Source organism: Trachurus trachurus (assembly GCF_905171665.1).
Source record: "Trachurus trachurus genome assembly, chromosome: 9".
Taxonomy (NCBI): Eukaryota; Metazoa; Chordata; class Actinopteri; order Carangiformes; family Carangidae; genus Trachurus; species Trachurus trachurus.
In genome coordinates this window covers 22,625,452-22,653,391 of record NC_139895.1, presented here as the reverse complement: position 1 = coordinate 22,653,391, position 27,940 = coordinate 22,625,452, and the positions used below count along the sequence as shown (strand labels likewise).

Genomic DNA, 27,940 nt, shown 5'->3' with positions numbered 1-27,940 from the left:
AACTTACTCGTGCATTACAGAGTAATTAGAACCATGCATGTTATAAAAGGGATCCTTTGTTTGTTTTAAACATTTTAACACATTTTTCTGTGACGTGAAGTACTGAACTAAACTTACCAGATGCGGTTGAAGTGTAAGCTTTAATGTTTACCGTAATTTCAGGGAGTATGAGTATGTTTGTTTTCTACAACATTTACAGTGTTTTCTCACAATTGTTAATCCATGATTTTTCCTGCTGTGCCTCACATTTTAAAAACTAGACATGTGTGTTGTTGTTTGTTTGCTTTGTTTTATTTTATTTTTTGCCTGAGAACAACTTGACAGATCCTATATCATTTGAAATACAGCAGAGTATGACAGGAGATCATTCAGAGTGTAGACTAGAACAGATGCTGAGCCACGTTTTGACTTTGATTTGATTTGATGATACAGGCACAGCATAAGGTTGAACTAATTCACAGTCTTTCTATATCTTCACCACAAGATGGCATCACGACAAAACGTTTGCCTGTCAGAGAATTTTTTTGAAGGCAAACTAAGATCTCCCCTTTTTACTGTATATTCATGATGTAGGCTACCACTATTTGTTTTCATCTTCCAGCTTACGGATATTTTTTTTCATATGTGCAATGATTGGCTTTATTGCTAGACAGAAAGATAACATTGCTCTGGACATTGCAGAAATTGTTATTATTACTGTCTCATCAAAATTCACGCTCATTTGAGTTATTTACACCTTTGTGAATGTGTAAAGTTATTCTTGTATGATTTCTGGACTAGATATTAGAGATGTATTATTGTTTCTGTATGGTGGCTGTTCCACTGATTATTGGACCCATCGATGGAGGAGCTGTGTGTGTGTGTCTTTAAGAGGCGTGTGTATCTGGGAGGTGGAGTCGTGAGCCGCTTCGCAGTGTACAAGCTGGGAGTATCTGATGGGAGGGAGGGGTGCTGCGTGCAGACAGGAGACTGGATCTATGGCAACAATCATGGCAGGTGGGAGCAAAAAAGAATAGGAAAAGAAATATTTCCAAATCCTCTTTTTGGTCTTTTTAAAATCCAAATTAAGTAAAGTTGTGACAAATAATTTGAAGAATGTCTTGTGTTGGACTGTTTGTGCTGTGTTTCAGAGGCAGAGACCCGTCAGAGGCTGCTGCGCACCGTCAAGAAGGAGGTGGGTGTTATCGAGTTATTGAGTTGGAAAAACAAAACACGCTGGTTATGATGAACCTCTGTAATACAACCTGTACTCCGAGATGAGACTCTCAGCTCATCCCTAATGCAGATATGAATGCAGATGTGAATGCACATCTGGACAACAACCTCTTTAAGAATAGAAATATTCAGTATAAAAATACCACTAACAATACTTTAGGCTTAAGTAACTGTTTTTTTCCTTCATAAAATATATACATTATATATTTATTGCCTTTGTGAGTGCTCGTGCTGCAGCTCAGTGGTTATTCGGGTGGAGAAGAAGCATCATGAAGGAAACAGATTGTCTGGACTCAGTGTTTGTGGTGTTTATGGCAGAGCAAACCATCAGCCTTCTGGATACAAAGTGTGTGTGTGTGTGTGTGTGTGTGTGTGTGTGTGTGTGTGTGTGTGTGTGTGTGTGTGTGTGTGTGTGTGTGTGTGTGTGTGTGTGTGTGTGTGTGTGTGTGTGTGTGTGTGTGTGTGTGTGTGTAATGAGTTATATGGTGTGTTGAGTGGTAGCAAATATGGAGGCAGTTCTGGTGGTTTGTTCGGCAGTTCATCTCTCTTCACGTCATCATTTGAGGTTCCTGCAGAAAACACAGATGACCAGAGTTCAACTGAAGATCAAATGAAATGCCACTTCCACTTAGTCTGACGTTTAGACCGAGCTCTTCGTACCCTGCGGATGATCTGCAGTGTTACTGACTCTGTGGAAATAGCACATAAAGTCTGTCATCATCAAGGAAAATTGTGCTGCTGTTGAAATGAGATGCAAAACACAATGTAGCACGAGCATCCATGTGAAGAAAGAACGATGAAACACTTCAGTTATGTTTTTGAAGGAAACTAGGCTACTTAAAATTCAGAGCCTTCACAAGAGAGTCTTGACAACTAAAGCTTTAACATTTTTAAATTAACATTTTTAGGGCCGGCTGCACTTATGTCTTATTCTGTTAGGGCTGCCCGACAGTGTTCATCAGCATATGATTAAAACTTCGATATCAGCTTGTTGGTAAAATACCCTCCAATTCTCACAACTAGCAGTTTTTACACTGAATTAGATTGTGCTGTCAAAAATTAATGTAATTAAGAATATGCTGCAATCATTTCAACCCTGATTACAAACACGCACATTAGTCTCCACCTAAATTTGAGATATTGGTTATTCCTTGTAAAAAAAAACAACAACAACAAAAAAACACCAATCTGTTAGACTAAGAAAAAGAAGATGAGATCCAACAGAAAGCCCATTGATTCAGCTAATTTTGCAAGAGCTACACTGTTTGTATCTGGTTTGATTGGGTAATAAACTGGTGCAAATATGTAGGCAGTTTATCTAAACTAATCATCTTGTAAAAATGTGTTAGAAGTGACACATTATTTAGCCTCATGTTGCATTCACACACTGTCAGCCAAGTGGGAAGAACGGGAAAACATTCAGAGTTGAGGTCTGAGAAAAAAAAGCATCCATTAGGCACCACTGAAAGATAACCTATATGCAAAAAAAAAAAGATTCTAGGCAGAGCCATGACTAAACTTACCAGACGGTCCTCTGTATGAAGAAGAACCTGTTTAGCTTTAAAGGTGCAAATGGAAATCCACAAGTGTTGAATAGTATAGAATGCAAATATCTGAATAAGCTAACCCCGTCAACGTTATCTAAATGTCGCCTGTATGTTTTGTGATTTGAATTATGTTGTGTCATTTTTGATAAATATGCTGTCATAAACATGATTATTTAACAGCTTTTACACAAGCTAAAAATGGGTGAGATACATTGACCCCACCTGTCTCAACATAAACAGTAGGCCTTCCTGGCTGTTACTGCATGTAAATAGGCTAATGATTTATATGTAGGAACCAGTTTGTTTGGTGAAACCCATTTCATTATGTGATCCATAAATCCATAAATCCAAAAGCATAAATTCATTTCTGCCAAAAGGCTAAGCTTACAAAACATTCAAGCATTCATGGTGGTTAATATTAAATATTCAAAGCTGAACCAATTCAGCTTTAAACAAGCTGTCTCTAAGACAGTCGCTGTATTGAAGATAGATTATAGTTAATTGTTTAATGAAAGCCAATCAGCAAACAGCGGTGTGGCACTGTGTGTGTGTGCATGTGTGTGTGTGTTTATCCACTGTGTCTCCATTGTCCTACAGTGGTGTATACTTTGTGCTCACTGCTGTTGAGGTTTTTGTTTCCCTCTGTTTGTTCAGGGAAGGTTTTCTCAATATCACCAGTACTTCACTTTACATTTAAACACCCTGAGCTCTTGTAGCTTTCCAGTACAACCTGAACCTAACTCTTCTAACTGCCGTTGGTCTCAGTCACCTTAAGCTCAACTTAAACAGAGAAAGTTTTAACACAGCAGAGAGTGGTATTCATTTGCTGGCCAGATTCCTCTCAGTACAAACCACTTTTCTAACCCTCTTCTGGTAACCGGTGTATCTTGATTTTTATTTTTATTTTTTTTCATTAGTTTCATCCCCGATTGCCTCATAAATTACAAGACTTTATTTCTGCCAAGCCAAGATAAAAATCACGTTCCTGATCTTGTGAAAGGAGGAATGTAGAGACTTTGGTCTTATTGGCTTTTCTCTGAGTCCAGTCTTGTTTGCAATGTTATCAGCCAAGACCAGACGCTTTCCATGATTAAACCTGCTTCCTGTGGGCTGATACAGCTTCACCGAGATTCATTCACCGTGCCTCAGTCACTGTTTACCACAGGTTCAGCCCAATGAACTCCGTAGATCGACCAGCAGTTTGTTAGAATGACATTCACTTTATTTACTGATAGAGCTTCATGAAAATTACCATTAATCTAGGGATGTTTTCATTTGTTTAGAGGATGTTTTTCAGATACATCTATTTCCCTGAAAGGAAATATAGCCTAGGCCTAAATGTTGTTGTCGTTGTTTGTGCTGTTTTCCGATTAGTTTATAATTATTATTACTGTGTGTGGGTTATACCATATGGTGTTTCTATGCTGTGTGTTCTCACGCGCTTCTCTTCCAGCTGGTTATGTGCCACCAGTCTGCTCAAATATACCTGGATGCGGGCCATTATCCAGTGAGCGCAGGACGTCTGTAGCAGCAGAATTACCTTCTGGTTCGAAATTAGTTTAAATGAGATCTCTTATTTGCCTTAGCTTTGATACAGAACCCGTCTGTCTGCCTCCGTCCGTGTTGCTTTATCTGATTCTGACCGTGCTTCTCCCTCTGTCTTTTTGTGTATCACCACGCACACAAACACAAATACACATCTGTGTTTGCTGAAGGATAGAGCGAAGGGGGGGTGGACTGTTGGAAAACACACAGGCCACAGGGATTTGCACCATTTACTTTCCTTTCTCACTTTTTTTTTCTTTAAAGCTGAGTGCTTACTTGGGATAAGGTTTCAGTGTGAAGAGCGTGAGATAATCCACCAGTCTTGTTCGGTGTTTTGTACCTATCTGTAGCAGTATGTTGACAAAAACAATAACACAGAGTTCATGCTCCACATAAATGCAGCAGGGAAACTATCAATTATTGTTGCCATAGATACTATGACTATACTCACCCTCTGACCATCAGGATGAATGTAGTCGTAATAAGGTTTTGGTATGGGCGCTTCATGCTACTTTAGAAACCACTTGAATGACAGCGCTGTGTGACAGCTTAGGTAATATTTAATATACTGGACAACCTTGTTTGAGTGAAGTGCGGAGCCACTTCTCTCTGTTTATATCAGAAACAGTGCAGTAGCTTTACAGTCCACCGAGGCCTCCAGTATGTGCGTCATGTAAAATTATTTAAGGCGAAGACTAAAAATTATTTGGTGACTGTTGAACAGTCTTACCACAAGGGTAAGTTAAAATGTATCCATGAAGATCATGTAATATGTTCAAAAGCACCAAAAACAGTTAATAAATGGACTGTGTGCTGAGACTGTAAGCAGTTACAGGTTGTGTATTGGTTGCATTGATTTTCACAGTGGAATCGGATTCCTTGCCTTTTAATAGCTGCTCAGTCTGGTTATTCATTAATAAAATATAATTCAAATAATGGAGTCATCATTCAAATAGACAGCCTTACATCAAATCTCTAGCTGTGTGTGCACACAGATTATAATGAATAACAGTGAGGATTTTTTTTGTGTTTTTTTTTTTTTTTTCTCTCACTGCGTGCTCCCTTCATTCATCAGTGGCCACAAAGATGATGAATAATGAAGGGTGGATGTTAATGGATGGGGCTTTCTCTCTGGCTCTTATTTCTTGGCTCTGCTGTTGCGGGGAGTTAATTGGAATACTCTGAAGATCCTTTATCACTCAGGCCGATGCCTTAGAGCGACTGTGATGAGTTAGAGCTACAGATTCATCAGGCTCTGCTGCAACACAGATGTTAAATGGCCGTTGTCATATCATGCTCAAACAGTTTTATCTGTGAAATTCAGTGAAAACGTGTTTTGTGGTGGCATCTTGGTTGATATGACTGTTATAAATGGCAGGTTTTTTTGGTAGCTTTGTGCATAAATGTGAAATGACGAACCCACAGTATAAGGAGATATTATTAGTGACTGTGGGTGGAGAGCTGCAGTCTTTTTTGTTTATTTCAGAGATGAATTACTGTTCTTGACGCATCTTCTTGGGCGGAAGTGATCCACTGTGCGACACGTGCCGTCTCCATAGAAACCTGCAGGTTGTCTATGCTTAGACACTTCACCATATAAATTCCTCTGAGGCCTGATCCATAGCCCAGATGAGAGAGATGCGAAAACACAAGGAGGAGTCTGCGTCCTCAAGTTGGCAAATCAATCAGCTTCCCGTATGTCAGGTGCTCTCAGAGAGAAAACTGGTGCACACAAGTCCCCTGCGTTTTTATCCGTGCGTGTGCCTGTGCGAGCACGCAGGCTTTTTATATAGGTCTGATCATGAGCAGAGCGAGTGTGAATCACATCAGAGTGCCACTGTCTCTGTTGTGTTGGCAGCGTGAATCATTTCTGTTGATGCTGAGGATAACAATGCTGCTGATGCGAACAGGCAACATTTGCATAATGACTGCTGCCTAATTAGTGTTGTTGTTTTTGTTTTTTTTATTTGAATGTTGAATGAATGAGCGGTGGTGGTGGTGGTGGTGGTGGGGTTTGGAAGGGGGCTGGGTGGGGTGGCACATCTGTTTTTAGTTTTTTCATGAGTCATTTCTAGATCCACATCTTGAATTGCCAGTGACAGTGCAATCAGTGCTCAGTGGGCAAATCACAGAAAAACAAGTTGTTTTGTGTCTCCAGTTAAATCTGTTTTTGTTGTCCAGGAAAAAGAACTCCATATGGACTGATGGGTGTGAATTCATTTACATAATGTGTGTTTGGTCTCTAATTCTTATGGTTACAAGTAGGAGTGGGCGATATAATTTCACTTCAATTTCATAAATCATATGGCATCATGATATGTTGATAACATAACAATAATAACATTATAAAGTTTCCAGGGGCATTAAGTACTTTTTCTGAGGTACTTGTACTTTTTTTTGCTAGTTTATACTTTCCTACAGCAAGCAATGCATTAGTAACAACAACCTAATAATAACATGTTCACATTGGTATTTAAATGGCAATATTTCTGATATTAATGTTTTGACCTGTATTAGATTTACTTGTACTGATTTTAAAGGTCAAAATACATCTTTCACAACTAAGCATTACAGGTATTATAATCCATCTGTGAACAGCAAGTAAAAACGGTATAAAGATTACTGGTCCATAAAACTGAGCCGCAGTGGAAAATCTAACATGAAGACCGAACTTTATCTTCCAGAAAATTTTATGATGAAGCTGTAAATTTCCCACCATGAAAACTAATATTGTTTGACATCTGTCTGCTTCATGACAATGAAGTGCCTCACAGGAAAAGGATCTCACACCACCAAATGATTTAATCAATGTCTAGAAAAAAAAAGTTTATAAAACCAAGCAGAGGGAACATAAACCACTGGAGCAAATACTTGTGTGCAAGTGTGTGTGAATGTCAGGCGGTGTTGTGTCTGTGTTTGTGCAGCGGATGAACTGGGTAGTGCGGTATGGTCGCTGTGCACAGACTCATTTCAACAGGAAATTACAGTCGTCTGTGTCCGGAGGTTGATATTCCCCATGTAAATTGGAGATAGTGCCCACACAGGGGGATGTCTCCATAGCCACTGGAGGGATTGATTTATCAGTCATCTTAACTATTGGTCTATAGCTGCTGTCAGGTCTGTGCGGAGAGAAGGGCACATCGGCGTGACAAGAGCTGGTGACTCATCCACCAACTTAACATGCACTCTCCCCACACCATGTTTCTCTGCCTCTTAACTTTTCAGCTCCACTCCACCTCTGAGCCCCGCTCGGTCCCCACATTATTTCAACCTCTTCATATACACATGCATTTGTATTATAAGGAGCCTCTGAAATATATTCATCACTGTGAACACACTGTGTGTGTGCGTGTGTGTGCGTGCTAGTTGTGGCATATTAATGAGTGAGTCATCCAGCATCTGCCATGTCATTGACAGGTGAAGCAGATAATGGAGGAAGCCGTCACCAGGAAATTTGTTCACGAGGACAGCAGCCATATAGTGTCCTTTTGTGGTAAGTAACCAAACACACAACAATGAATCGCACATCTTTTGCTCACTTATTTAACCTTTTCAAGTTGAACAGCTGTGCGACACTGAAAAGACTCTGACTGTGTGTGGATTTTTTTTTACACTCCTGATGTTGTCTCATATATTTAATCAAAGTTTGCATTTGCTTTATATAGGAACCTATTATGCTATACTACTGTTAGTAGTTAGGATATATGGTGACATATTTTTCTAATTAACATTTATCCACATAACCATGGTCACAAATTATTTCTATCTAGCAGGAGAAAAACCCTAATTATGGTACTACTACAGTGGTAATTTTTAATTTCTGATGAAGCCACACCATTACCACTTCAATCTTTAGTTTTGAGACATTTCTTCTTCCCACACATCTTCTATGTATCCATCCCAAGAAGAGGAGGTTGGTCACAAACACTCTAAAGAGACAAATTAAAAGTTTGAGATTTTGCTTTAAGTTCCAGTTCCACGACTAGAGGGCCATAATCCTTTGTTGTTCCACATGGTAAAGCAAAATTGCACTGTAACAGAAGTAATAAAATCTATGAAATGATGAAAATTAGCAAAACTATGGGCAGAACTATGGTGCCCTCATTCACTAAAGACAAAAAAGCTTTTTTGTTGATGTCGTGCCACAAGAGTCGTTGATTTTACAGTACAGTAAAACCAACAGACATTAAAGTAAATGTATAGGTATACATATAGGTACATGGATATAAGTATTCAGATATAGCATGACATTGGCTGGATAAAACCTCCTCAATAGGATTAAGATTTTAAACAAGCAGTTCTCTATAGTGATGTGAAGATCATTGTCAAATTACTTTTTACAAGTGTATAATTAGTGTGAAAGCGAAAAAAAAGGACTTTTAAAGTTCAATATTTCACCAAATGTTATTGTTCTTGGCTCCAGTTGGCAGAAATACAGTGCAGCGCGATTGCTGTGAGAAACACACTGCCCACATGCAGGTGCTCACACTCCTCAGATGTCTGGCTCAGTCCGGAGCTGTAATCAGTAACAGGATATATTTGGGGTTTTTCAGCGTGTTAATAAAATGACTCAGTTCTTAACTCATATGATGAGACATTCAAATGTATGAAAACAAGGGAGCCGTGGCGACAAATTACAGTGTAGAAAAAACAGTTTTAATAAATGAGTCGTCTTCATGATACCATCAGGTGAATTGATTTGTTTGAATAAAAGAAGAATATAGTGTGTTGTCAACAATGCCACCTGGGATTTTAACCCAGGAACCAGCCATACAAGGCCAACACAGGTTCGAAATCACAAGAGGGCCAGAGGACGTGTTTCAAAGAAATATATAATTTTATTAACAAATTTCTTAAAATAATCTTTTAAAAATGAACGGGGGTTGATGAGTTGACTGACCAATGGGGAGGATGTGCCCAGATTGAGCCACCACACTGGCGGGAAAAACAAAAAAAGGAACAACCAGGGGTGGGGCTTACCACGGCGGCAGGGAAAAAATCCAAACTATAAACAACCAGTGCACTGCAACAGAAGCTGTGTAAAACCACCACCACCTGGTAATTTTCAATATGAAGAAATTGTTAGGTCTCTGTGAGCCTGTCTATCTGCCATGTTGAGGAAATCCACACTTTTGCACTGACTGGGACTCTGTTTGTATGAGCCACAGTTTCACCAGCTTTTGTGAGGATGAACAGTTGCGATGGTCACGCACAAACAGACCCAACAGTTACATTGACCCATAACGTAACATCATTTCACACTCGTCTGAGCTCAGTAAAGTCAAGAGAAAATGAAACTAAATGGTGTGAAGAGGGAAAAGGACGCCCGACATTTTCCTGCTTCAAGGTTCCTGAGGCTTTTAGAGGTAACACTGACACGCCGTGATGCCCAAGCATAGCTAATTTGGTTCTCCTAGTGTGAGAAGAATCTGTAGCACAGGTTGAAAACCTATTAAACCAACAGTGATTTTGAGTGTTTACTCCACCAAATACTCAGATTTCTGGAATTATCTTTCCTCTCTCAAAGGATTATGAAAATAATTTGTCACTGAGCACAGTTTTTACTGCAGTGATTGAAAGTGTTTCTTTACAGCATTGTGGACATTACATATCCCTGTCTCATCAGATTTCTTGGACTGCAGTTTGATCATGTATAAAGGCCTCTTTTTTAATAGCTGCTGCTGCTCAGTCTGGGCTTCTTCCCTCTGCTACTATCACATGTCCCAGTGGACACAGCAGCTAAGGATGACCCTCTGATCTCTTTGTTTTGTTGTCAGCCAGTTTCCTCCTCCACCTCACTCCTCCTATGATCCCTACAGTCGCTCTTGTAACTACATGTCCTCTTTCAGCTGTGGTCTGTTTAGAGTTGAGAGTGAGTGGAGGATGGGAGAGGAGGTCGATCAGCTCACCAGGGAGCAATTAGCCTCCACCATCATGGCTACTTTGATAAGCTGCCCAGGCAGCAGGAGCAGGGAGAGCCTAAAGAGTAGGCGCTGTGGAGGGAATGTGTGTTAAATTGCTACTGTTGAATGTTGTTGAGTTTAATTGATATATTGGAAACTGTTCATTTTCTTCGTTGAATTTTTAGTCCTTAGCCTTTCCTCGCTTCCTACAGTGTATCAGCCCAAACAGTTGGCTTAACCTCCCTGGATAATTTGACAGCAGTGACCAGATTAAAATCACTTCATTTGATGTTTGCCTTTAGAAAACCACTATGACCTTATCAAAATGTCACCTCCACTTTTGCCTGATGGTGCTGCGAGAGGAATTGATTAAATTTACCTATAGTTGCACTGATAACTTTTAGCCAGGAAAGTACCGCTCCCATCTTAATCTGTCACAGCAGAAAGACTCAAAACTATTTCCCCCACTATTTCAAATGCTACTAAACACTAAAATGGCTGCTATGTAAACATATGAAACAAAAGAAAATGTTCACAGATCAGAAGCTGTCAAATACATGTTTTTTTATCGTAACTCATGAGTGACACAAATGAGAAACTGATCAGAAGCCTGTCAACTTACTGACCAGTCATTTCAGAGCTGTCCATGTTAAGAGGTTGAGTTGTTGCCTTTTGCTGCTTTGAGTGAATATTTGGTCAGCTTTGTGTGACTGTCCAAGAGTCTCTTAATGCACTCAGTTGCCACAGATACAGGATGATTAGTGGCAATGTTTTTAACAGGGGAGGGGACACACATGACTGATCCTACTGACTCGATGAGCATTTGCTTCTAAGCACATTTGACTGCTGCTTCTGATAGTTTAAACATTTCATCTTTTTAATACGATCATGGTCTCATATGTGTGTGCCCCCACCTTGTTTCTCATACTGTCATTTCTACAATCTCTACGGCGATAAACAAATTTCCCAAGTGTACAATTAGTGAAGTATTGTAAGTAGATTTCTACTGATGCTGTTGTTCATTTCATATGACGGCTGTTACAGCAGAGACTGTGGTACACTGACTGGAAGAGAACAGCTCTTAAAAAGTGCAAAGGTTTGGGAGTTGCTCCCTATGAATCTTTTCTGGTCATCTGAGACTAGTTAGTGGAAATTATGAGAGAATTAGAAAGATGAACTACGTCTGGAGACCTTTTAATGTTACACTTTGTAGTGACATTTAACTGCTTGTTCTCATAATGATGTGGGGGAAAATGGCTCGGAGAGAGAAGGAGCAAAACCTGCAGGAGGAAGGGAAGGAGGCGAGATACAATAAGGTGAGAGAAAAGATGATGAGGACATCATTTAATAAAAAAAAAAACAATACCTGAACATTGGTGGCTCTGATGATACTTTTATTGGCTAGGTTGAAGTAAAAGCCTGCTAACAGTGATGGTAGAAACAGCGGTGACAGGTTTACAGGAGAGAACCTGTGTTTGAATGTGTGAGAGCGATGGAAAGAGAGAGATCAGGATGCTGATGAGCCGCTGCCGCCGCCGCCGCCCCTCCCTCTGCTCATCTCTCCCAGAGCTCGATTGCTCCATCAACAGGGGTTACCATGGCAACCCCAGCCTTCCCCCTGACCCCATGTGAGCAGAGCCACAGGATTAGTCCTGAAAGGGAACTCAAATGTCAACACAGCTCCAGGCACTGCCACGTAGGCCTGAGAGAGAACGAGCGTGTCTGTTTTTCTGCACTGTTGAGTGACTGTGCAAGTGTGTCATCATGTCATCATCAACTTGTGTGTCCACTACACTACACCCTATTGGATAAACTTATGTTACGCATAGACGATTATGTGAATTGAAAAACCATTTAGGAAATGTGCACTCTAATGATGGGCCCAGTCTTGCATGGTTAGAAATGTACGTGATTAAATATGCACATAGCTACTGTACGTTTGGGATGGTAATGCTTGTTTGTCTGTTTGTTTGTTTACTTTTTAATCTTGTTAAACCCTTGACTGGGTGTGTCATGAGTGTGTGTGTACATGTCAACTGTCATTTATGTATTTTATGTATATTAAGGCAGCTTTTTTTACCATGCACTGAGTCCACAACAAATTTCCCCTGTGGGACATTAAAGTTTATTCTATTCTATTCTATTCTAATGGGATGCTTTTGACGTGTGTTGTCTACAAATATGTTGTCAATGTTGTTTGTATGTCTTATTGTATGTCTTAGTCTTATTTATTAAAGCTGTAGCCTACTTACTGCAATTTATATTTTTGTTTTAACAGTGGGTAATATAATTGCATTAGTTTGTACTGTGAAATTACTAAGGAGCGCTTTGGTTTTGGTGCCGCAGCTCCACAGAATTTGTAGAGTTAATAGTGATTGAGTTGGTGGAGACCAAAACAGAGCTCGCAGAGGAGAGAGTATTGTACATGACGTGTAAATAAGATCTGTAAAACACAAAACACATATAGTGCTTATGTTCTTTTTCACAACAAAAGGCACTGAGGTTTGCCATGTTTTCAACCATGTGCTTGTGTCCACACAGCTGCAGTGGAGGCATGCGTCCTGCATGGGCTGAAACGACGGGCAGCTGGCTTTCTGCGTAGCAACAAGATAGCGGCCCTCTTCATGAAGGTGGGGAAAAGCTTTGCCCCAGCCGAGGAGCTGTGCAGGAAGGCTCAGGAGCTCGAGCAGATCATCGAGACAAAGTGAGAGACGCACATCACAGCAGACTTCAAAGCTTTCATCAAAGCCTGTGCAATTGCAAAGCACTGAAAACAAACGGCCGCCTGCTTACTTGAAGGGCTATTTTTTTGATGAAATACTTCTAAATAATTCATGTCATAATCTTTTATGAATCATGAATCACAGTCACCATTAGCTTGAATTATAAACACATGTAATACTTGTTTTCTTTAAATTGTAACTCTGGACTCTCTCTCTCTCCAGACGAAGCCAAAGCCTGCAAAGTCAGGACAGCCTCCGTAAGATGCCCCGACTGCCCAGCCTCACCCCACAGGGAGTCAAGAACTTGTGGATTCGAACAGCTCTGTTTGAGAAGGTGCTGGATAAGATTGTCCTCTATCTGGTGGAGAACAGCGGGTATGTTGACAACGGCCAGAGAACCATTGTTCAGCCATTTATATGTTACAAGAACTCCATGTCCTCTAAAAACCCCCCTTTCACATTTGTCTTCCAGTAAATACTATGAGAAAGAGGCCGTTCTGATGGACCCTGTAGATGGACCTATCCTTGCCTCTTTGTTAGGTAATTATGTGACATTGTGAGCATTTTGTGTAATTTAAGGTTATCATCTAACATCATTTGCCATAGCCTGGTTTGAGTTTTCGGATTTTGCCTTTTTTCAGTATAATATCTTGTTGGATCAGTTGCCTGTACTACATTATGTTACTCTGTGCCTCTTCTGTCGTTCATATTAGTTTTAGTATCCCTACTGGTTATCCAGTCAATAATACAAACAATGAGCCCCCAAAGTATTCTTTAAGTAATGATATACTCAACCTAAACTCTTAACTAGTGGATACCGTAGAGTGAAGGGAAAGGTGTTAACAGACTAACTAGTGGATGTCTGTATAGTAACAGCAGATACATGGTCTCTCACTGGCTTCCCAGTACTTAGTATTGACAGTTGTTTCCAGTGAAGCCAATCCAGAAGCATTGCTGCTAAGGACTGAACCTGGGCAGGCACCTTGTAACTGGACTGACATGGTATCATTCTGTGCTCTAAAGCAATGTTTACAGTAATAAGCTTAACCTCAGTCAACAGTAGTTACATCGTCTGACGCCTATATTACCTCTAAAGGAACTATTTCTCTAACTGTTTCTGATTGTGATGTTTAAGGACATCAAGAGCTCTGTCACTGGTTACCAAAACAATACAGCTGTTCAGTGTCATAGATAGACACATAGATAGATTGATAGAGAGATAGAGATAGATAGGGAGAGATAACTTTATTTAATCCCTGAGGGAAAATTTTAAATGTCATTAGCAGCAGCTGGGGGAAATACATGGCACAATGACAAAAAACATAAATCACAGAAACACAATACTTACTGTGCTCCTTCATTCTGGCAGTGGGACCTTGTGCATTAGAGTACACCAAGATGAAGACAGCCGACCACTTTTGGACAGACCCGTCTGCTGACGAATTGGTGCAAAGACATCGCATCCATGGTGGCCACTGCAGGCAGGATTCTCCCACCAAGAGGCCTGCACTGTGTGTACGTAATAGTCTAGTATTACAGAACTTGACCATGCAGAGTTAGTTTAGTTGTGTGTATAATACATGTTATATTGGCAGGTAATCAGAGTTTCAGTTATACATCTTATCAGTTATATTCCTACTGTTGTGTCTGGTTAAAGAGAAGCTACTAAGATTACTGCATTAAGGGAAGCACAGTGTGTACCAGGAGAAGGAACAGAGTGTTTCTGAGACCTGCACACTTGTTCAGTCCTCAAAGTGTCAGTGGAACAGGTCAATTTGGTCCGCCTTACAACATCACAGCGCTCAGTTACAGTTGTGATGTGCAGGGTGTTTACATGTGCATGTCCCACACAGAAGCAGACCGGACATTGGTGTCAAAAACAAGGCCGGATTGCATTGGTGCACATGAATGGAAGTCATATTAATCTTATCTTAAGTTATTTGATGAAGAGGTTTTATTCATGGAAAATTGCTGTACTGTGACAACAATTAATTCTTCAAAGATAGTCATCAGTTTAGCATCGATTTACAGTGTCTGTTAGGACTGATTTGATATATTTTGTGTCTGTGCTGGCCAGATCCAGAAGCGTCACTCCAGCAGCAGCATGGATGAGCGCCCCTCCCCCTCGCCATCAGCTCGGGAATATGTGGAGTCACTGCATCAGAACAACAGGGCAACGCTGCTGTTTGGCAAAAACAATGTGCTTGTACAACCGGTAGGTGCCTGGTTTCTCTTAATCACTCATACATCTAGAGAACACCTCATAAAAATGATACCTCAATTAAAATGTAAAACATAAAATATTGCTACACATTATCCAAAGACTATATTAACAGACTGACAACATTTGTATTTGAATGCCCTGAATAACTTTTTTTGTTGCTGTAAACATTCTCAAACGTGTGAATAAAAATTAATTGGGGGGGGGAAAAAAACATTTGTATTTTATAGTTGGCCTAATCTCACAGTTAATCGGTATCATTTTCTGATTCATTACTATGCTGAAGCAGAGTATGTACTTTCTGTTTGCTATTCTGTTTTAATGCTGTGCTGCGCTGTATACTGTAAACAGTTGATTTTCATATTTAAATTTCCTGTAAGAATAGAAGTACTTTCAGCCACATATACGCATGTACAATGCTTACATTAAATCTAAAAAGCTCTAAAATAGTGATACAAGGAGGCGTGGTGAATGCATACATTTAAAAACAAGCTATGTGTTGTGTTGTCTGTACAAATAAGTACATGGATAAGACTGTCTCACTTTTATTTTCTTCTCCACCATCACCACTGTTTGCTCCAGGCTTACACGTTGTGATTTATGGTATTCATACTCATACTGTTCTTGCACAAAATGAAAAACATCCATCCTGGTTGTTTCAGAGGGATGACATGGAGGCCATCCCAGGTTACCTCTCTCTGCACCAGACTGCTGACATCATGACACTGAAGTGGACACCCAATCAGCTCATGAACGGTTCTGTTGGAGACCTGGACTACGAGCGCAGGTGCCAAATTATCCAGCTGCAGATGGATTATAATTGTGGTGACTGCGTCTGCCTGCAAAGCCCACGTTTGATAATATTAGTAAATCCTCCTCATAACAAGAATATCTAACATGTTGCGTAGACATGGAAACACCCTGTATTATCCTCTGTATTATTTCCTTTCTCTTCTGTTTGCGTAACACCTGTGTGTTACTGAATAATGCAGCGTGTTTGTCTGTGGCCCATGGGCTCAGTGGGAAGATTAAATGCTGCTGATGTGATGAGGCTTATTTTCAGCACACCAGCAACCAGCAGATGGTTTATTGACCGAGGCACTGTCAGACATCTCTTAACCTAGCAAAGCGTGTAATGTTCCTGGGCCTGTGGATGGTTTCTCTTACTAAAAAAGATTGATTATTGCATTAGGCCACTGTGCACCTGCTCATCTGTGTGCACAGTCTCTTGACTACTGTCTCTATTACCTGTGAAATTAATGTTCCATGATGTTAATTCACATAGATAATGCACAGGCTTCCCCCATGGATTTGTCTCTCATGAATTAGCTGTTAACACTGTTAGCTGGCGATCTATGTCTTGCATTGTTATTTTACTGACTTTGTTTTTGATTTCATGTCTTTCAGTGTATACTGGGACTATGCCATGACAATCCCTCTGGAGGAGATAGTTTACCTGCACTGTCATCAACAAGGTGTGTCCACACCAAACCTTAGACCTAACACACTGTGATCCACTATCTACATATCTGTCCATGAATCATGATTTTGCAAAACATCATTATAAATTACTGATAAAGAAATCTTCTCTGATACACCTCCTGCAGTGGACAGTGGGGGGACGGTGGTGCTGGTCAGTCAAGATGGGATCCAAAGGCCTCCACTTCGCTTCCCCAGAGGGGGCCATTTGCTCCAGTTCCTCTCCTGCCTGGAGAACGGCCTTCTTCCCCACGGCCAGCTGGACCCTCCACTCTGGTCCCAGAGGGGAAAGGTCAGAACAGGATGTCTTTCTGCAGGGTCACTCCCTGGCCTCGGATCCAGAGCACAAATTACACATATCAGCACTAAAATGCTAAATCAGCCTAAATTAAATCAATAAGTCAATAAAGAAAGACATGATGCTCTGTTTGGATGCAGTATTTGTTCGAGTGGTACTGATGGATGTATGGCTTAATGTTCTCCCTGCACCACCACACAAAAAGCATCTGCTGAAATGAATATGTGTTTTTGTTAGACTGTTGTTAGACTATGTGCAGCACAACTGAATAATAAAAACCACCCACACACATTCAGACACTATTAATAGGCTTAATCATACAGACACTCATCATCTTTAATTCACATGGATGGATTAGCTGGGCTCTAATGGCTGAGCAATTTTTCTTGTTGGCATTAGTTTAATAACAGTTATTTTCTCATTCTCGACGCAGGGAAAGGTGTTTCCTAAGCTACGGAAGAGGGTTCCTCAGGGATCTGGATCCTCAGACACCGTCTCAGATAAGGAGGAGGACGAGGCCACAGACTATGTCTTCCGCATCCTCTTCCCAAACAGCCAGTCAGAGTTTGGTGAGTTTCCCTCCGGGGAAGAAAATGAACATGAGCAGTGTCCAGATTGTTATATGTTGAAATGTTATTTATTTGTTACAGTGACTGTAACTCATCCTCCCCGTCTGACTTCTTCCCTCTCCCTTCAACCGAGTGGACAGACCACTTCCAAAATAGGGACCCTGGTAGTGCCCAAGAGGTCTTGCAGCTGTCCTGAAGAATCCCCCTCGCTCACAGGAAGCATCTGTAACACTGTCGCCCCTTCACTCGTCTGTCCATCTGTCAGCTTGCCTTGCTTTAATTCCCTGCATCTAATATCTTCCTGGCCTGTCCTGTGCCTCTAGCAAAGTTTATCGATGAGCCCCGTTATTAAAGCCCCTCCCACTCTCCGCCACCTTGTGTCACACCTTTTTTACTGCAGTACGACGGAGTAACCTTTTAACAGACAATAGGTGGACAACTGATTGATCGAACACAGCTCCTGAACCGAGGCTCTTGCTCACTTGATCTTTCTCTTTATAATAATATTAATAATAACTGATGATGTCTTCATGCTTTCGATTCCAGTCTGCTTAAACGTTTGTGTTTGAATGCTTTGTTTTTGCTCTAGCAGGAATCATGCACAAACATATTGTTCTCCGCAGGGCTTTCAGCTGATCACAATTGATCATCATAATTCTGCTCATGCAAAAGTGTTTCCAGCTGTGTTTTAATTCTCTAATTGCAGATGTAATTGCTCTTAAAAGCCTGAGCAGTATAAGTGACAATGCTGGTGTGTGTGTGTGTGTGTGTGTGTGGGTGTTGCAGTGACTCCTCCAGACCTGATGGATCAAGGAGCTACCATGTGGCATCCCTCGCTCAGGAAGTCCTCGTGTTCCTCTTGTTCACAGGGGAGCTTCTCGGATGGGTCGACACCCAAGGGGTGCAACCATGAAAGGTAAGAGATGAACACACTGATGAAGCGAGACGGTTGTGTTGTGATCGTGACAGGGAAACCGCCAAAGGCTGCACACACACACTCACTTAATATCCCTGAGCAGCAATAACAAGTCATCAATAATACAGAGGAAACTGAGGTAGGATGCAAGGACATAGTAATTACCCTGAACACAGATATGTGACATTTACAGCACTGATACGAGAACGCGTCGGGAAGAATCAGGTGATAAGCAAGGCAGGGCAAGTTTATTTGTATAGCCCATTAGAAACAGTCCGTCTCAAAGGGCTTTGCATGGGATCATAACAACATCCTCTGCCCTTAGACCCTCACATCGACTGAGGAAAAACTCCCAAGAAAACCCTTAACAGGGGAAAAATTGGACAAAGCTCAGGGTGGGCAACAGAGGAGGGATCCCTCACCCAGGACAGACAGACATGCAGTAGACAAGAAAACAACAACAAGGCCAGTTGTAGCAAGGTTGAAAGCTATTAAAGAAGGCAAGCTGCTGGGCTGATTTGCTCTATATGGCAGCACATCAGGTTAACATTTAAACCATAAAAGGTTAGCCTCAACACCATGACAACCTCTACATTAGATGGACAGTATGAATAACTTCTCTTGTAGTAACCTTGTGCTAAATCTACCTGCAGGACTCCTCTGAAGCTGCTGTGCGACAACATGAAGTATCAGATCATCTCTCGGGCATTTTATGGCTGTATGTGATCATTTATTATGCAGACTGAGAAGCCTTGAATATTTGTGCCTATTTAACTACCAGCGGCTCCTACAGAGGCATTAATTGATTAACTGTATTGTGAACTAGGGTTGGCATACTGCCGTCACCTGTCAACTGTGCGCACACACCTCTCTGCCCTCGTCAATCACGCCATTGTGGCGCCGGACGCGCCGTGCGATGCCTACAAAGGGCTCACCGCAGAAGTATGGCAGACGTTCCTCCAGGACTGCACAGTAAGCATCGCTGTTGTCACTGCACTGCAACACGAACCTCACATTTACCACTGGCAGCTTTTTGTCCACCCACGTAAACACACTTGTCCACTCCTAGCATCTCTCTTTCACTCTGTCAGTCTTCTGTCTCATACATATTCATCCTCTGTTAATTATGCAGCTCACCGTCCCCGTCAGTCCATATCTGAAGTTTATCTGGACATTAGTCACAATTACCTGGGGCCACTAAGAGTTTGACTCGAGAATGACAAATGTTTAATAAACAAATATTCTTTGTAAAACTGATTTGCTCTCTGTAAATAATATGAGAGCAGTGTTTGACAATTACTGTGGAGCCACTTAGAAAATGTAACAAATTACTGGACCTAAAAGGTCCACTAACCAGAGCTTTCAACCCTATCTCAGAGATGGGATGTGATTAGTTGTCATGGAAATAAATCAGTCGACATCACGACTTAGGGCTGCATGATATGCTAAAAACATTATAGTGATTATATGGACAGATACTGCTATTGTAATTTCCATGTAAATGGCAATTTCTGCTTCATTTTCACTTGATAATATGATCTTTATTTATATTTTATTCTTTAGTTGGCCAGGCCATCTGTGTAGCAACACAACAACAGTGTACAACAGTGTTTTGATGCATTTTAGCTCTGATTTGGATATAGCACTTCGCCACATTGTGAATTTGATTCCATTGTGATTAATAGTGCAGCTGTAACCGACCATTAAAGATAAATTAAATGAGACTTGTTTATTTATTATTTGTGTAATAGTTGTTATATTTAGTCTCACTGTGTGACCCATACAAATCTGTATCAAAATGAATTTGGGGATATATTTAGATACATTTTTACTTAACTTCTTGTGAAGTTAATTCAATATAAAAGCACATACAGCATATTCTGCACCATAACAGTTGGGAGATGAAGCTTTGAAGCACTTCTGAAAGTTCTGAATACACAGAAAGATACTTGTCTTTTTAAATTAAGAAGTCAAAATCCACAAATGGATCAGAAAGGAGGAGCTGAGGCGACTGATGTCTTGTGTCCTCAGACCTACAAGGAGCAGGAGCTGTTTCGTCTGGTCTACTTCGGCGGTGTGGACCCCTCCCTGCGTAAAGAGGTTTGGCCTTTCCTGTTGGGTCATTACCAGTTTGGGATGTCGGAAGCCCAAAGGAAGGAGGTTTGTCATTTCCACCATTTTGGCTTTTGCTTTTAAACCATTTTGCACCTGAACCACTTGCACCACTTGATTCCTTCCCTTCACCCCAGGTGGATGAGCAGATCAGAGCGCGCTACCAGGAGACGATGCAGGAGTGGCTCGGCTGTGAGGAGATCGTCCGCCAGCGGGAGAAGGAGCAGCACGCTGCGGCTTTAGCAAAGTGCTCCTCTGGGGCGAGCATGGACAGTTCCACTCAGAAGATGATCCACCATGACTCCACTGTGAGCAATGAAGTAAGTGGGAAACACGTTTATCCACAGCAAAGCTTGACACTGCTGTAAACCTGCACTGGTTAAATGACTGAAATAGATACATATTGCCAGTTTCCATTTACAAAAAAATGTTATGTAATCACCATAGAATAAATTTAATGTGAACACAATGTGAGTTAACACGACACCCAGACTGTATACCAGTGGACTCAATGTCTTTTATTATCCAGTCCCAGTCCTCCCAGAGCTCAGACAGGCAGAGTCTGGCTCGCCTGCAAAGTGACTCCAGCAGCAGCACACAGGTATCAAGTCCTATTATAATTCATCTCTACAAGAGTTTGTCTTCATTCATGCAAAATTCAATTACTAAATTTAGTTTCAAAAGAAGCATTCTCACTTTTGAAATCCTGACTTTATACGGCACAATGGACATTTTGAATCAGTGTTCCTCCTCATCCCTGCACTCTCTCTCCTGCTAGTACTTCACATCCTCCCATCCCTTCCCCTGGAGTAGCCTGCTTCCCTTTGGCTTGTTCTTTCAGGTGTTTGAGTCCGTAGAGGAGGTGGACCAGATCGAGACGGAGCCTAAGACCGACAAACAGGTGCCAAAGATGCCTAATGGAGCACTGCAGAACGGGACAAGCTCTCCTGATTCTGGACATCCCTCCTCCCGCAACTTCTCTGTCACCTCGGGCCTGTCAGACGGCTCGCTCAGCACAGAGGACAGCGCCGCACCCGATACAACCCCAAGATCAGCAGCTGTCACTCAGGCATCGCAGAGCTCTGTCAAACCTGCAGGTGTAGAAGGAGACGGTCTGACCAAGGACATGCACAGCCAGGAGAAAGTTAAAGTGAAGGACAAAGAGGAGGAGGAGGAGGACAAGAAAGCACCCCATGTGACCAAAACTGCAGAGAGTACTAAGACTGAGCAGGGAGATGACAACATGATTCAACCACTGGAAGAGGGGCAGGTGAAGTCCAATGAAGAGGCACATTTCAAACCTAATACACTGGATAATATTGAGGAGTCAGAAGCCACTGCAAAAGAGGGGTCCGAGTTTGAAGATAAAGGCCTGGATGCAGATATTACAGGAATGAAATCCTCAGAATCAGGAGAAACAGGAGGAGGAGTGTCCGATGAGGACGTGGTGAAGCCGTCAGCCGCTGATACAGAATCCAAAGGAGAACTCGTGGGGCAAAGTCTCAAAAAAGCAGAAGTGAGAATTGAGGAAACATCAAAGCTAGAAGAAAGGAATGTGGAAAAGATGAAGGGAAGGGATGAATCAAAGATGAGTAGCCCACGGGAGGTTTTTTTCACAGAGGGGAAAGAAAAAATATTCAAAGATCCCACGGCTCCTGAAGTGGAAAAGAGCCTCCTTTTCTCGGCACCAGACTCCAGGGTGTCGAGGGCAAGAGAAGCCTACTTCACCTCCCAGAAGGAGGAGGCTCAGGTCATGACTGAATCTGATGAGTCTCCCTCGGCCATAGAGATGGAGGAGATCCCCAAAGCCAAAGTTTCCATGGTGCCTTGGAGCAGGAAGGGATGCTGCGAACCCTCGTCTTCCTCTGAGGACTCGGCCCCGCACGTGGAGTTCAGGCAGGAGGAGGAGCAGGAAAAGCCAAGTCCTGAGGGCACGGAGTCCATCCTGTCTGAGGAGCCTGAGATGGAGAGCCTGTACCCTCACTTTGATTCTCTGGCTGGGTCTGGAGACACCAAGAATGAGGCAACCTCTCAGGAATCGGCTGGAAGTACCTTCTCTGTAAGCTCACATTTTTTTAAGGGGTCCAAATTTATTTCATCCTCATGCCAGTTGACTGTGATACGAGCTTGTTTTAACACTGTCATCCTTTTGTTTGTTTTAGCAAGAACTTTTGGATTTGTATACATTGAATCTGCACCGCATTGAAAAGGACGTCCAGCGCTGTGACAGGAACTACTGGTACTTCACTCCAGCCAACCTTGAGAAACTACGCAACATCATGTGCAGGTAAAACACCGACGGCAGCAGCAGGGACGTAATAAAGGGCAGAAAAAGGCAAAACATACGCATCCTGTTAATGACAGTGGATTGTTCATTTACCTTCTGTTAATGTGTGAAACTGATGAGATGAGAATGCATAAATTCATATTCTTTGGAAACGTGTCGATGACTGTATTATGATGATGTCTTCTTAATATCCCACTTCAGTACTTTTCACTGCTTAATTTGTCCAAATAAATGAAAAAAAAAATTAGTGATATTTGAATAGTAATATTTTTCTTCCTGGATAGCAGTGGGAGGCAAATTACATTAAACAAATGTGATTTTCATAGCACACCTTCAAATAGGCCCAGCTTACATAAAGAGGTGTTACGTATCATATTTACACCCTTGAGAAATCTAATCACATCATAAACGCAGACATTGACAGGTTATTAAAATCTTTCAGGATTGAAGAGAAATGTGGAAATACCTCTACATCTGGGACGGTAGCGTATGACTCGGCTCAGCAGATAAAAGCAGCCGAGCGCAGCAACGTTCACCTCTCCTTTGTTGTATATTTGCAGCTATATCTGGAGGCACCTTGACATCGGTTACGTACAGGGCATGTGCGATCTCCTGGCTCCACTTTTAGTCATTCTGGACGATGGTGAGTCAACACACTGATTCTCTTCTTTTCCCTTCTCTCTGAAATGTGGTGTATTTTTACAGCTATGGATGGAACAACAGAGGAGAGTTTTCCCACTGGCTTCCTCTCTCAGGTTTCCTGTCTCTGTTTCCTCCTTGCAGAGGCCATGGCTTTCAGCTGCTTCACTGAACTCATGAAGAGAATGAATCAGAACTTTCCACATGGAGGAGCTATGGATACTCACTTTGCCAACATGCGCTCTCTAATCCAGGTAATACAGCAACAGCAAAGTCTTAACATATGCTGGAGCGCCCAGGCACCAATAAATCCATTCATCACTTGGAAAAAACACTTCTTCTTTTTCACGCTTTTCTCCCACAACCAGCCTTGTTATTTATTTATCCTGAGCCTCCTCTGATCCTCTCTGTATAGATCCTGGACTCTGAGCTGTTTGAGCTAATGCACCAAAACGGAGACTACACCCACTTCTACTTCTGCTACCGCTGGTTTCTCCTAGACTTCAAGCGAGGTAAATTGGCGTCACAGTGCAGACGTCTTTGTGCCAATTAGAGGAAGAGGTGATTCGTCGTGTTTGTGCCAAAATGCCAAACCGTTTGGCAGCTTGTTAACAACAGCTGCAGTTATTTTAATTTGGGAAGGATTTGGAAGTCGGTCATATTTTGGGGAAAAAAGGAGGGTACAGTGATATAGTAATTGGCATGAAGTGCAACTGCATAACTTTTAACTTTAACTTTTTAGTTTTATAAGTCACTTTGCTTTATACTGAGGTATAACAAGGCACTGTCCGTCCCAAGTTTTCTTCCTCACCTGCCTTTCTCAATGTGTTTGCTTTCATGTTGTGCTTTGTCCTCCAGAGCTGGTGTATGAGGATGTGTTTGCAGTCTGGGAAACCATCTGGGCGGCCAAATACGTCTCCTCTAGTCACTTTGTCCTCTTCATTGCCCTGGCTCTGGTGGAGATCTACAGGGACATCATCCTGGAGAACAACATGGACTTCACTGACATCATTAAATTCTTCAATGGTAAAACATTGCATTTTACAGAAAAAAGATTGGGCCTTTTCTTAAGAGACGCTGTCACATTGTTTTATGGGAATAGCAGAATCCAACAGTTTTGTTGTAAGAGTCAATCAATTCTTTCCTTGCGGGTTCCTCAAAATGATCAGCCCAGTAAAGGAACAGAAATCTGAATAGGATCTGTTGGGGAGGGGTGTCGGGTCAGAGATGACATTGAAGATGATATAGTGGCTGCTGGAAGCTGTTAGTGAAGGATTTCCATGTGTGTCAAAGAAATGTGTAAATGTAAGAGTTGTTATTGCTGTGAATCAGCACACAGAAACACACACACTTCCATTATAATCTGCTGTGGCAAATGAAGATGAAATGACAAAGGAAAAAGCTCTGATCGTCTCAGCTGTTTTTCCAATCAGAGAAGCAACCTGTCAGTTAACACAACACCAGACCAAGTTGAACCACTGAGAAGGTCTGCCATTTGCAGCCACGTTACAACTTAATGACCAAAAAACCTAATAAGCCTTTGAAAACCTTATTTTGCATGAAAAACATTCTGTACTTATTCAGGATTTGTGGCCTGAATGCACACTTGCACACTCTAATTTTCTCTAATTTAATTGACTTGTTTTTAAAAGCGTCTTTAAAAACTCCTAAACAAAACAAACATCCACATGCATAAATGTTATACATTAACATTCCTATAGTCTAACGTATACAACGTTTATGGAAATATATTCATCTTTTTATAAGATACCTGGGTTACTTCAGTTTTCTTTTGTCTTTCAGAAATGGCTGAGCATCACAACATCAAGCAGATTTTGACCCAGGCCAGAGATCTGGTGTGCAAGGTGCAGATGCTGATCGAGAACAAGTGATGGTGCTGTTTGTCTTCTTTTCCCTCCTAGTATAGAGCGTGGACGGCTGTAGCGGCACAGGAGTAAAATACATATGAGCGCACAAGCTCCAACACACACACACATACACACTCACAGTACACAAAGCCTTTACAATCACAGTTTGCTGCTATGAGCCTTATTGACTGTATCCACTATGTTATTTGTGTTGTCAACAGGTGTATGAGATTATTACGCTTAATATTTGTCAGTATGTTCAAGTGAAAGCAAACGTAACTGAGAATCTGTTTAATTTCTACATATTTTTTTTGCCAGAAATCCCTTAAGTGTTGATCTTAGTCTGAGTGCACTTAATATTTTGAGATAAAGAAGGAAATTTTAGTTGTACATTTCAAACCAAAACGCAGAGCTAAATTTAACCAGAGACTATATTTATGAGAAAAATACCGGTACATTGTGATAATTTATATTAATTATTTTGATAGCCAAAGTCTACAGGGTTGGATTTCAGATATGACAGCAGGTTATCCCCTATGCCTATTTCTCATTGAAAGACAGAAAGTAAGCAGACTTTTGATTTTAAGTAAGTAGTACAACCCAAATTCAAATTAAGTTTCACCGATGACCTGAACTCAAGTTTTGTTTAACACACAATGTTAAGAATGATTTAGCTGTCAGCGCCATGCCAGTGATTTAGCATCCAACAGTGTTTTCAATGTTCTTGAACTGCCTTGAACTGCCAAATAGTATGTCTTTATTTGTTATGTGTGAAATGTACTGTTATAAGAGACAACTGTGCTTAAACTACGACGATTATATGTTCACACTTGAATCATAACTTGATAGCTTAACTGACCTATGGATGTCTGGGCAGAGATTTATATTTACAAACAAGCTGGATTTGACAGTCCTCTTAAATTATTTTATCCAGTGAACTACTGTATATTTTGTACATTGTGTGGTTTACTCATCCTTGATTTTTTTATTGTCTTGTATTGTCTGGCGCACCCATTTCTTATATCAAATGTTAATTTCAGCTTATATAACTATGAAAAGGAAAGATCAGAGGAGGTAGTGATAATATTTAGCCACAGAGACCGAAGTGAAAAGTTACGTTGTTCTACATGTTATTAAGATTATTTAGTGTGGGAGTGACTGAAACAGGGAAATGAGAATTAAAGGTAAAGTGTAATGGATTTTCAAAATGAATTGGTAATGACTTGATGTTATAAGGGAAACTTTTAATTTTTTGGCAGATCTGAGGATGGTGAAGGCATTAGACAAAATGTCTGCTTTTAACCTAACCAATTTTGGTCCAAGTTACCGACATTCATTGTCATTCATTGCCTAAAACTTCATTCAGTTTTTCTTCAAGTGTTGTTTCATGAATGTGGCAACATGAATCACATTTAATATTGGTGTTTCTTTGAGAACGCTATCTGCTGTCTGAAAAAAAAAAAAACATTTTAATTAATTGTAACATTTTTTTTTTTTTTGCCAAAGTATTTATTTATTTATTTATTTATTCATTAATTTCCTCATTCGAATGCTGCTTTGTTTGTAAAGCTAATATTTTTACTTTGTGGCCAGTTCTACGTATGTATTGTAAAACAATCAAATTCTATACTAAGAGTTCATAATATATATGCATATATATATATATATATTAAATGGTATATGTTCTTATAATAAAAATAAAAATGGAATTATAAATATTTTTCCAAAACATGTGGCAATGTGCATTTTCATTTCCATGGTCTGCAGTGGATAAAGCCAAGTGATTCTGGTGACCTTTGACTTTACCTCAAGAACCACCATGAAGGTTCACATTGGAGTCTGGAAGACTGCTTGGACTTTCTTTATTTTCCTGTTTCTTTAGTTCAAATATTCATGTCAAGAAATGAGTATGGTGACTGACAAAATACTGGTAAAAATAATCTAATGGCATTCATCCCTGCTTCCTTCAAGTCCACTTGCATAAGGGTGTAGTTTACAAACCCAAGTGTACCATACTATCTCCTAAGCCTGAGTGCTTGGTTATTATAATCCTACCAGCATGCTCATGTTAGCACGGGAATCTATGCGGGTGTATTTTTATATGAAGTAACACGTGTTAACTTTTAGAAGAAAAAAGTGTCGCCCGAACAGGGACTTGAACCCTGGACCCTCAGATTAAAAGTCTGATGCTCTACCGACTGAGCTATCCGGGCGCTCATGCTCTCTCTCAGGTAGCATGTCGCTGAAAAAGAACACGTTATTGTGCTCTACTCTAGTGGGATATTTTGATCTTTTAATTTGTTTGGTTTCTAATATACGTATACTACTTGAGCTATCAAGGATAAACGATATCACGACTTATTACAACACCACAGGCGCGATAACGACAGTTTCATAATGCTACCAGCATACACACAGTAGCCTATGACAAACTATATTATTTTGCTGATGCGAGCATTTAATATAAACAACGTCAATCAACATTAAAGACAGGTCCCTGTATTTCTGATCCTGTTCGAGCCATGGATGTATTATATAATAGATCCATGGTTCGAGCTCTGCCTGGGACTTTCGCGAATACGGAAGTAAGCGGAAGTTGAGCCTCTCGCTTCCCATAG

General features: G+C 40.9%; 1 protein-coding gene across 1 annotated transcript; it reads left to right on the top strand.

Annotated features, from left to right (window-relative positions):
* Positions 1 to 970: 970 nt before the first annotated feature.
* On the top strand, positions 971 to 25,346 carry sgsm1a (small G protein signaling modulator 1a; the record flags this gene model as incomplete). The annotated part of the gene is made up of 26 exons (XM_083979942.1): positions 971 to 996; positions 1,131 to 1,174; positions 7,725 to 7,800; positions 12,752 to 12,914; positions 13,156 to 13,308; positions 13,406 to 13,473; positions 14,303 to 14,448; positions 15,011 to 15,148; positions 15,817 to 15,941; positions 16,562 to 16,629; positions 16,762 to 16,925; positions 17,365 to 17,500; positions 17,582 to 17,725; positions 18,287 to 18,416; positions 19,070 to 19,134; positions 19,243 to 19,388; positions 20,448 to 20,576; positions 20,666 to 20,848; positions 21,058 to 21,129; positions 21,370 to 22,587; positions 22,691 to 22,815; positions 23,376 to 23,458; positions 23,599 to 23,708; positions 23,870 to 23,966; positions 24,313 to 24,480; positions 25,258 to 25,346. The coding sequence occupies exons 1-26, from the start codon at positions 978 to 980 to the stop codon at positions 25,344 to 25,346; spliced, it is 4,059 nt and encodes a 1,352-aa protein (XP_083836068.1). The 5' UTR covers positions 971 to 977.
* Between the last annotated feature and the right edge of the window lie 2,594 nt (positions 25,347 to 27,940).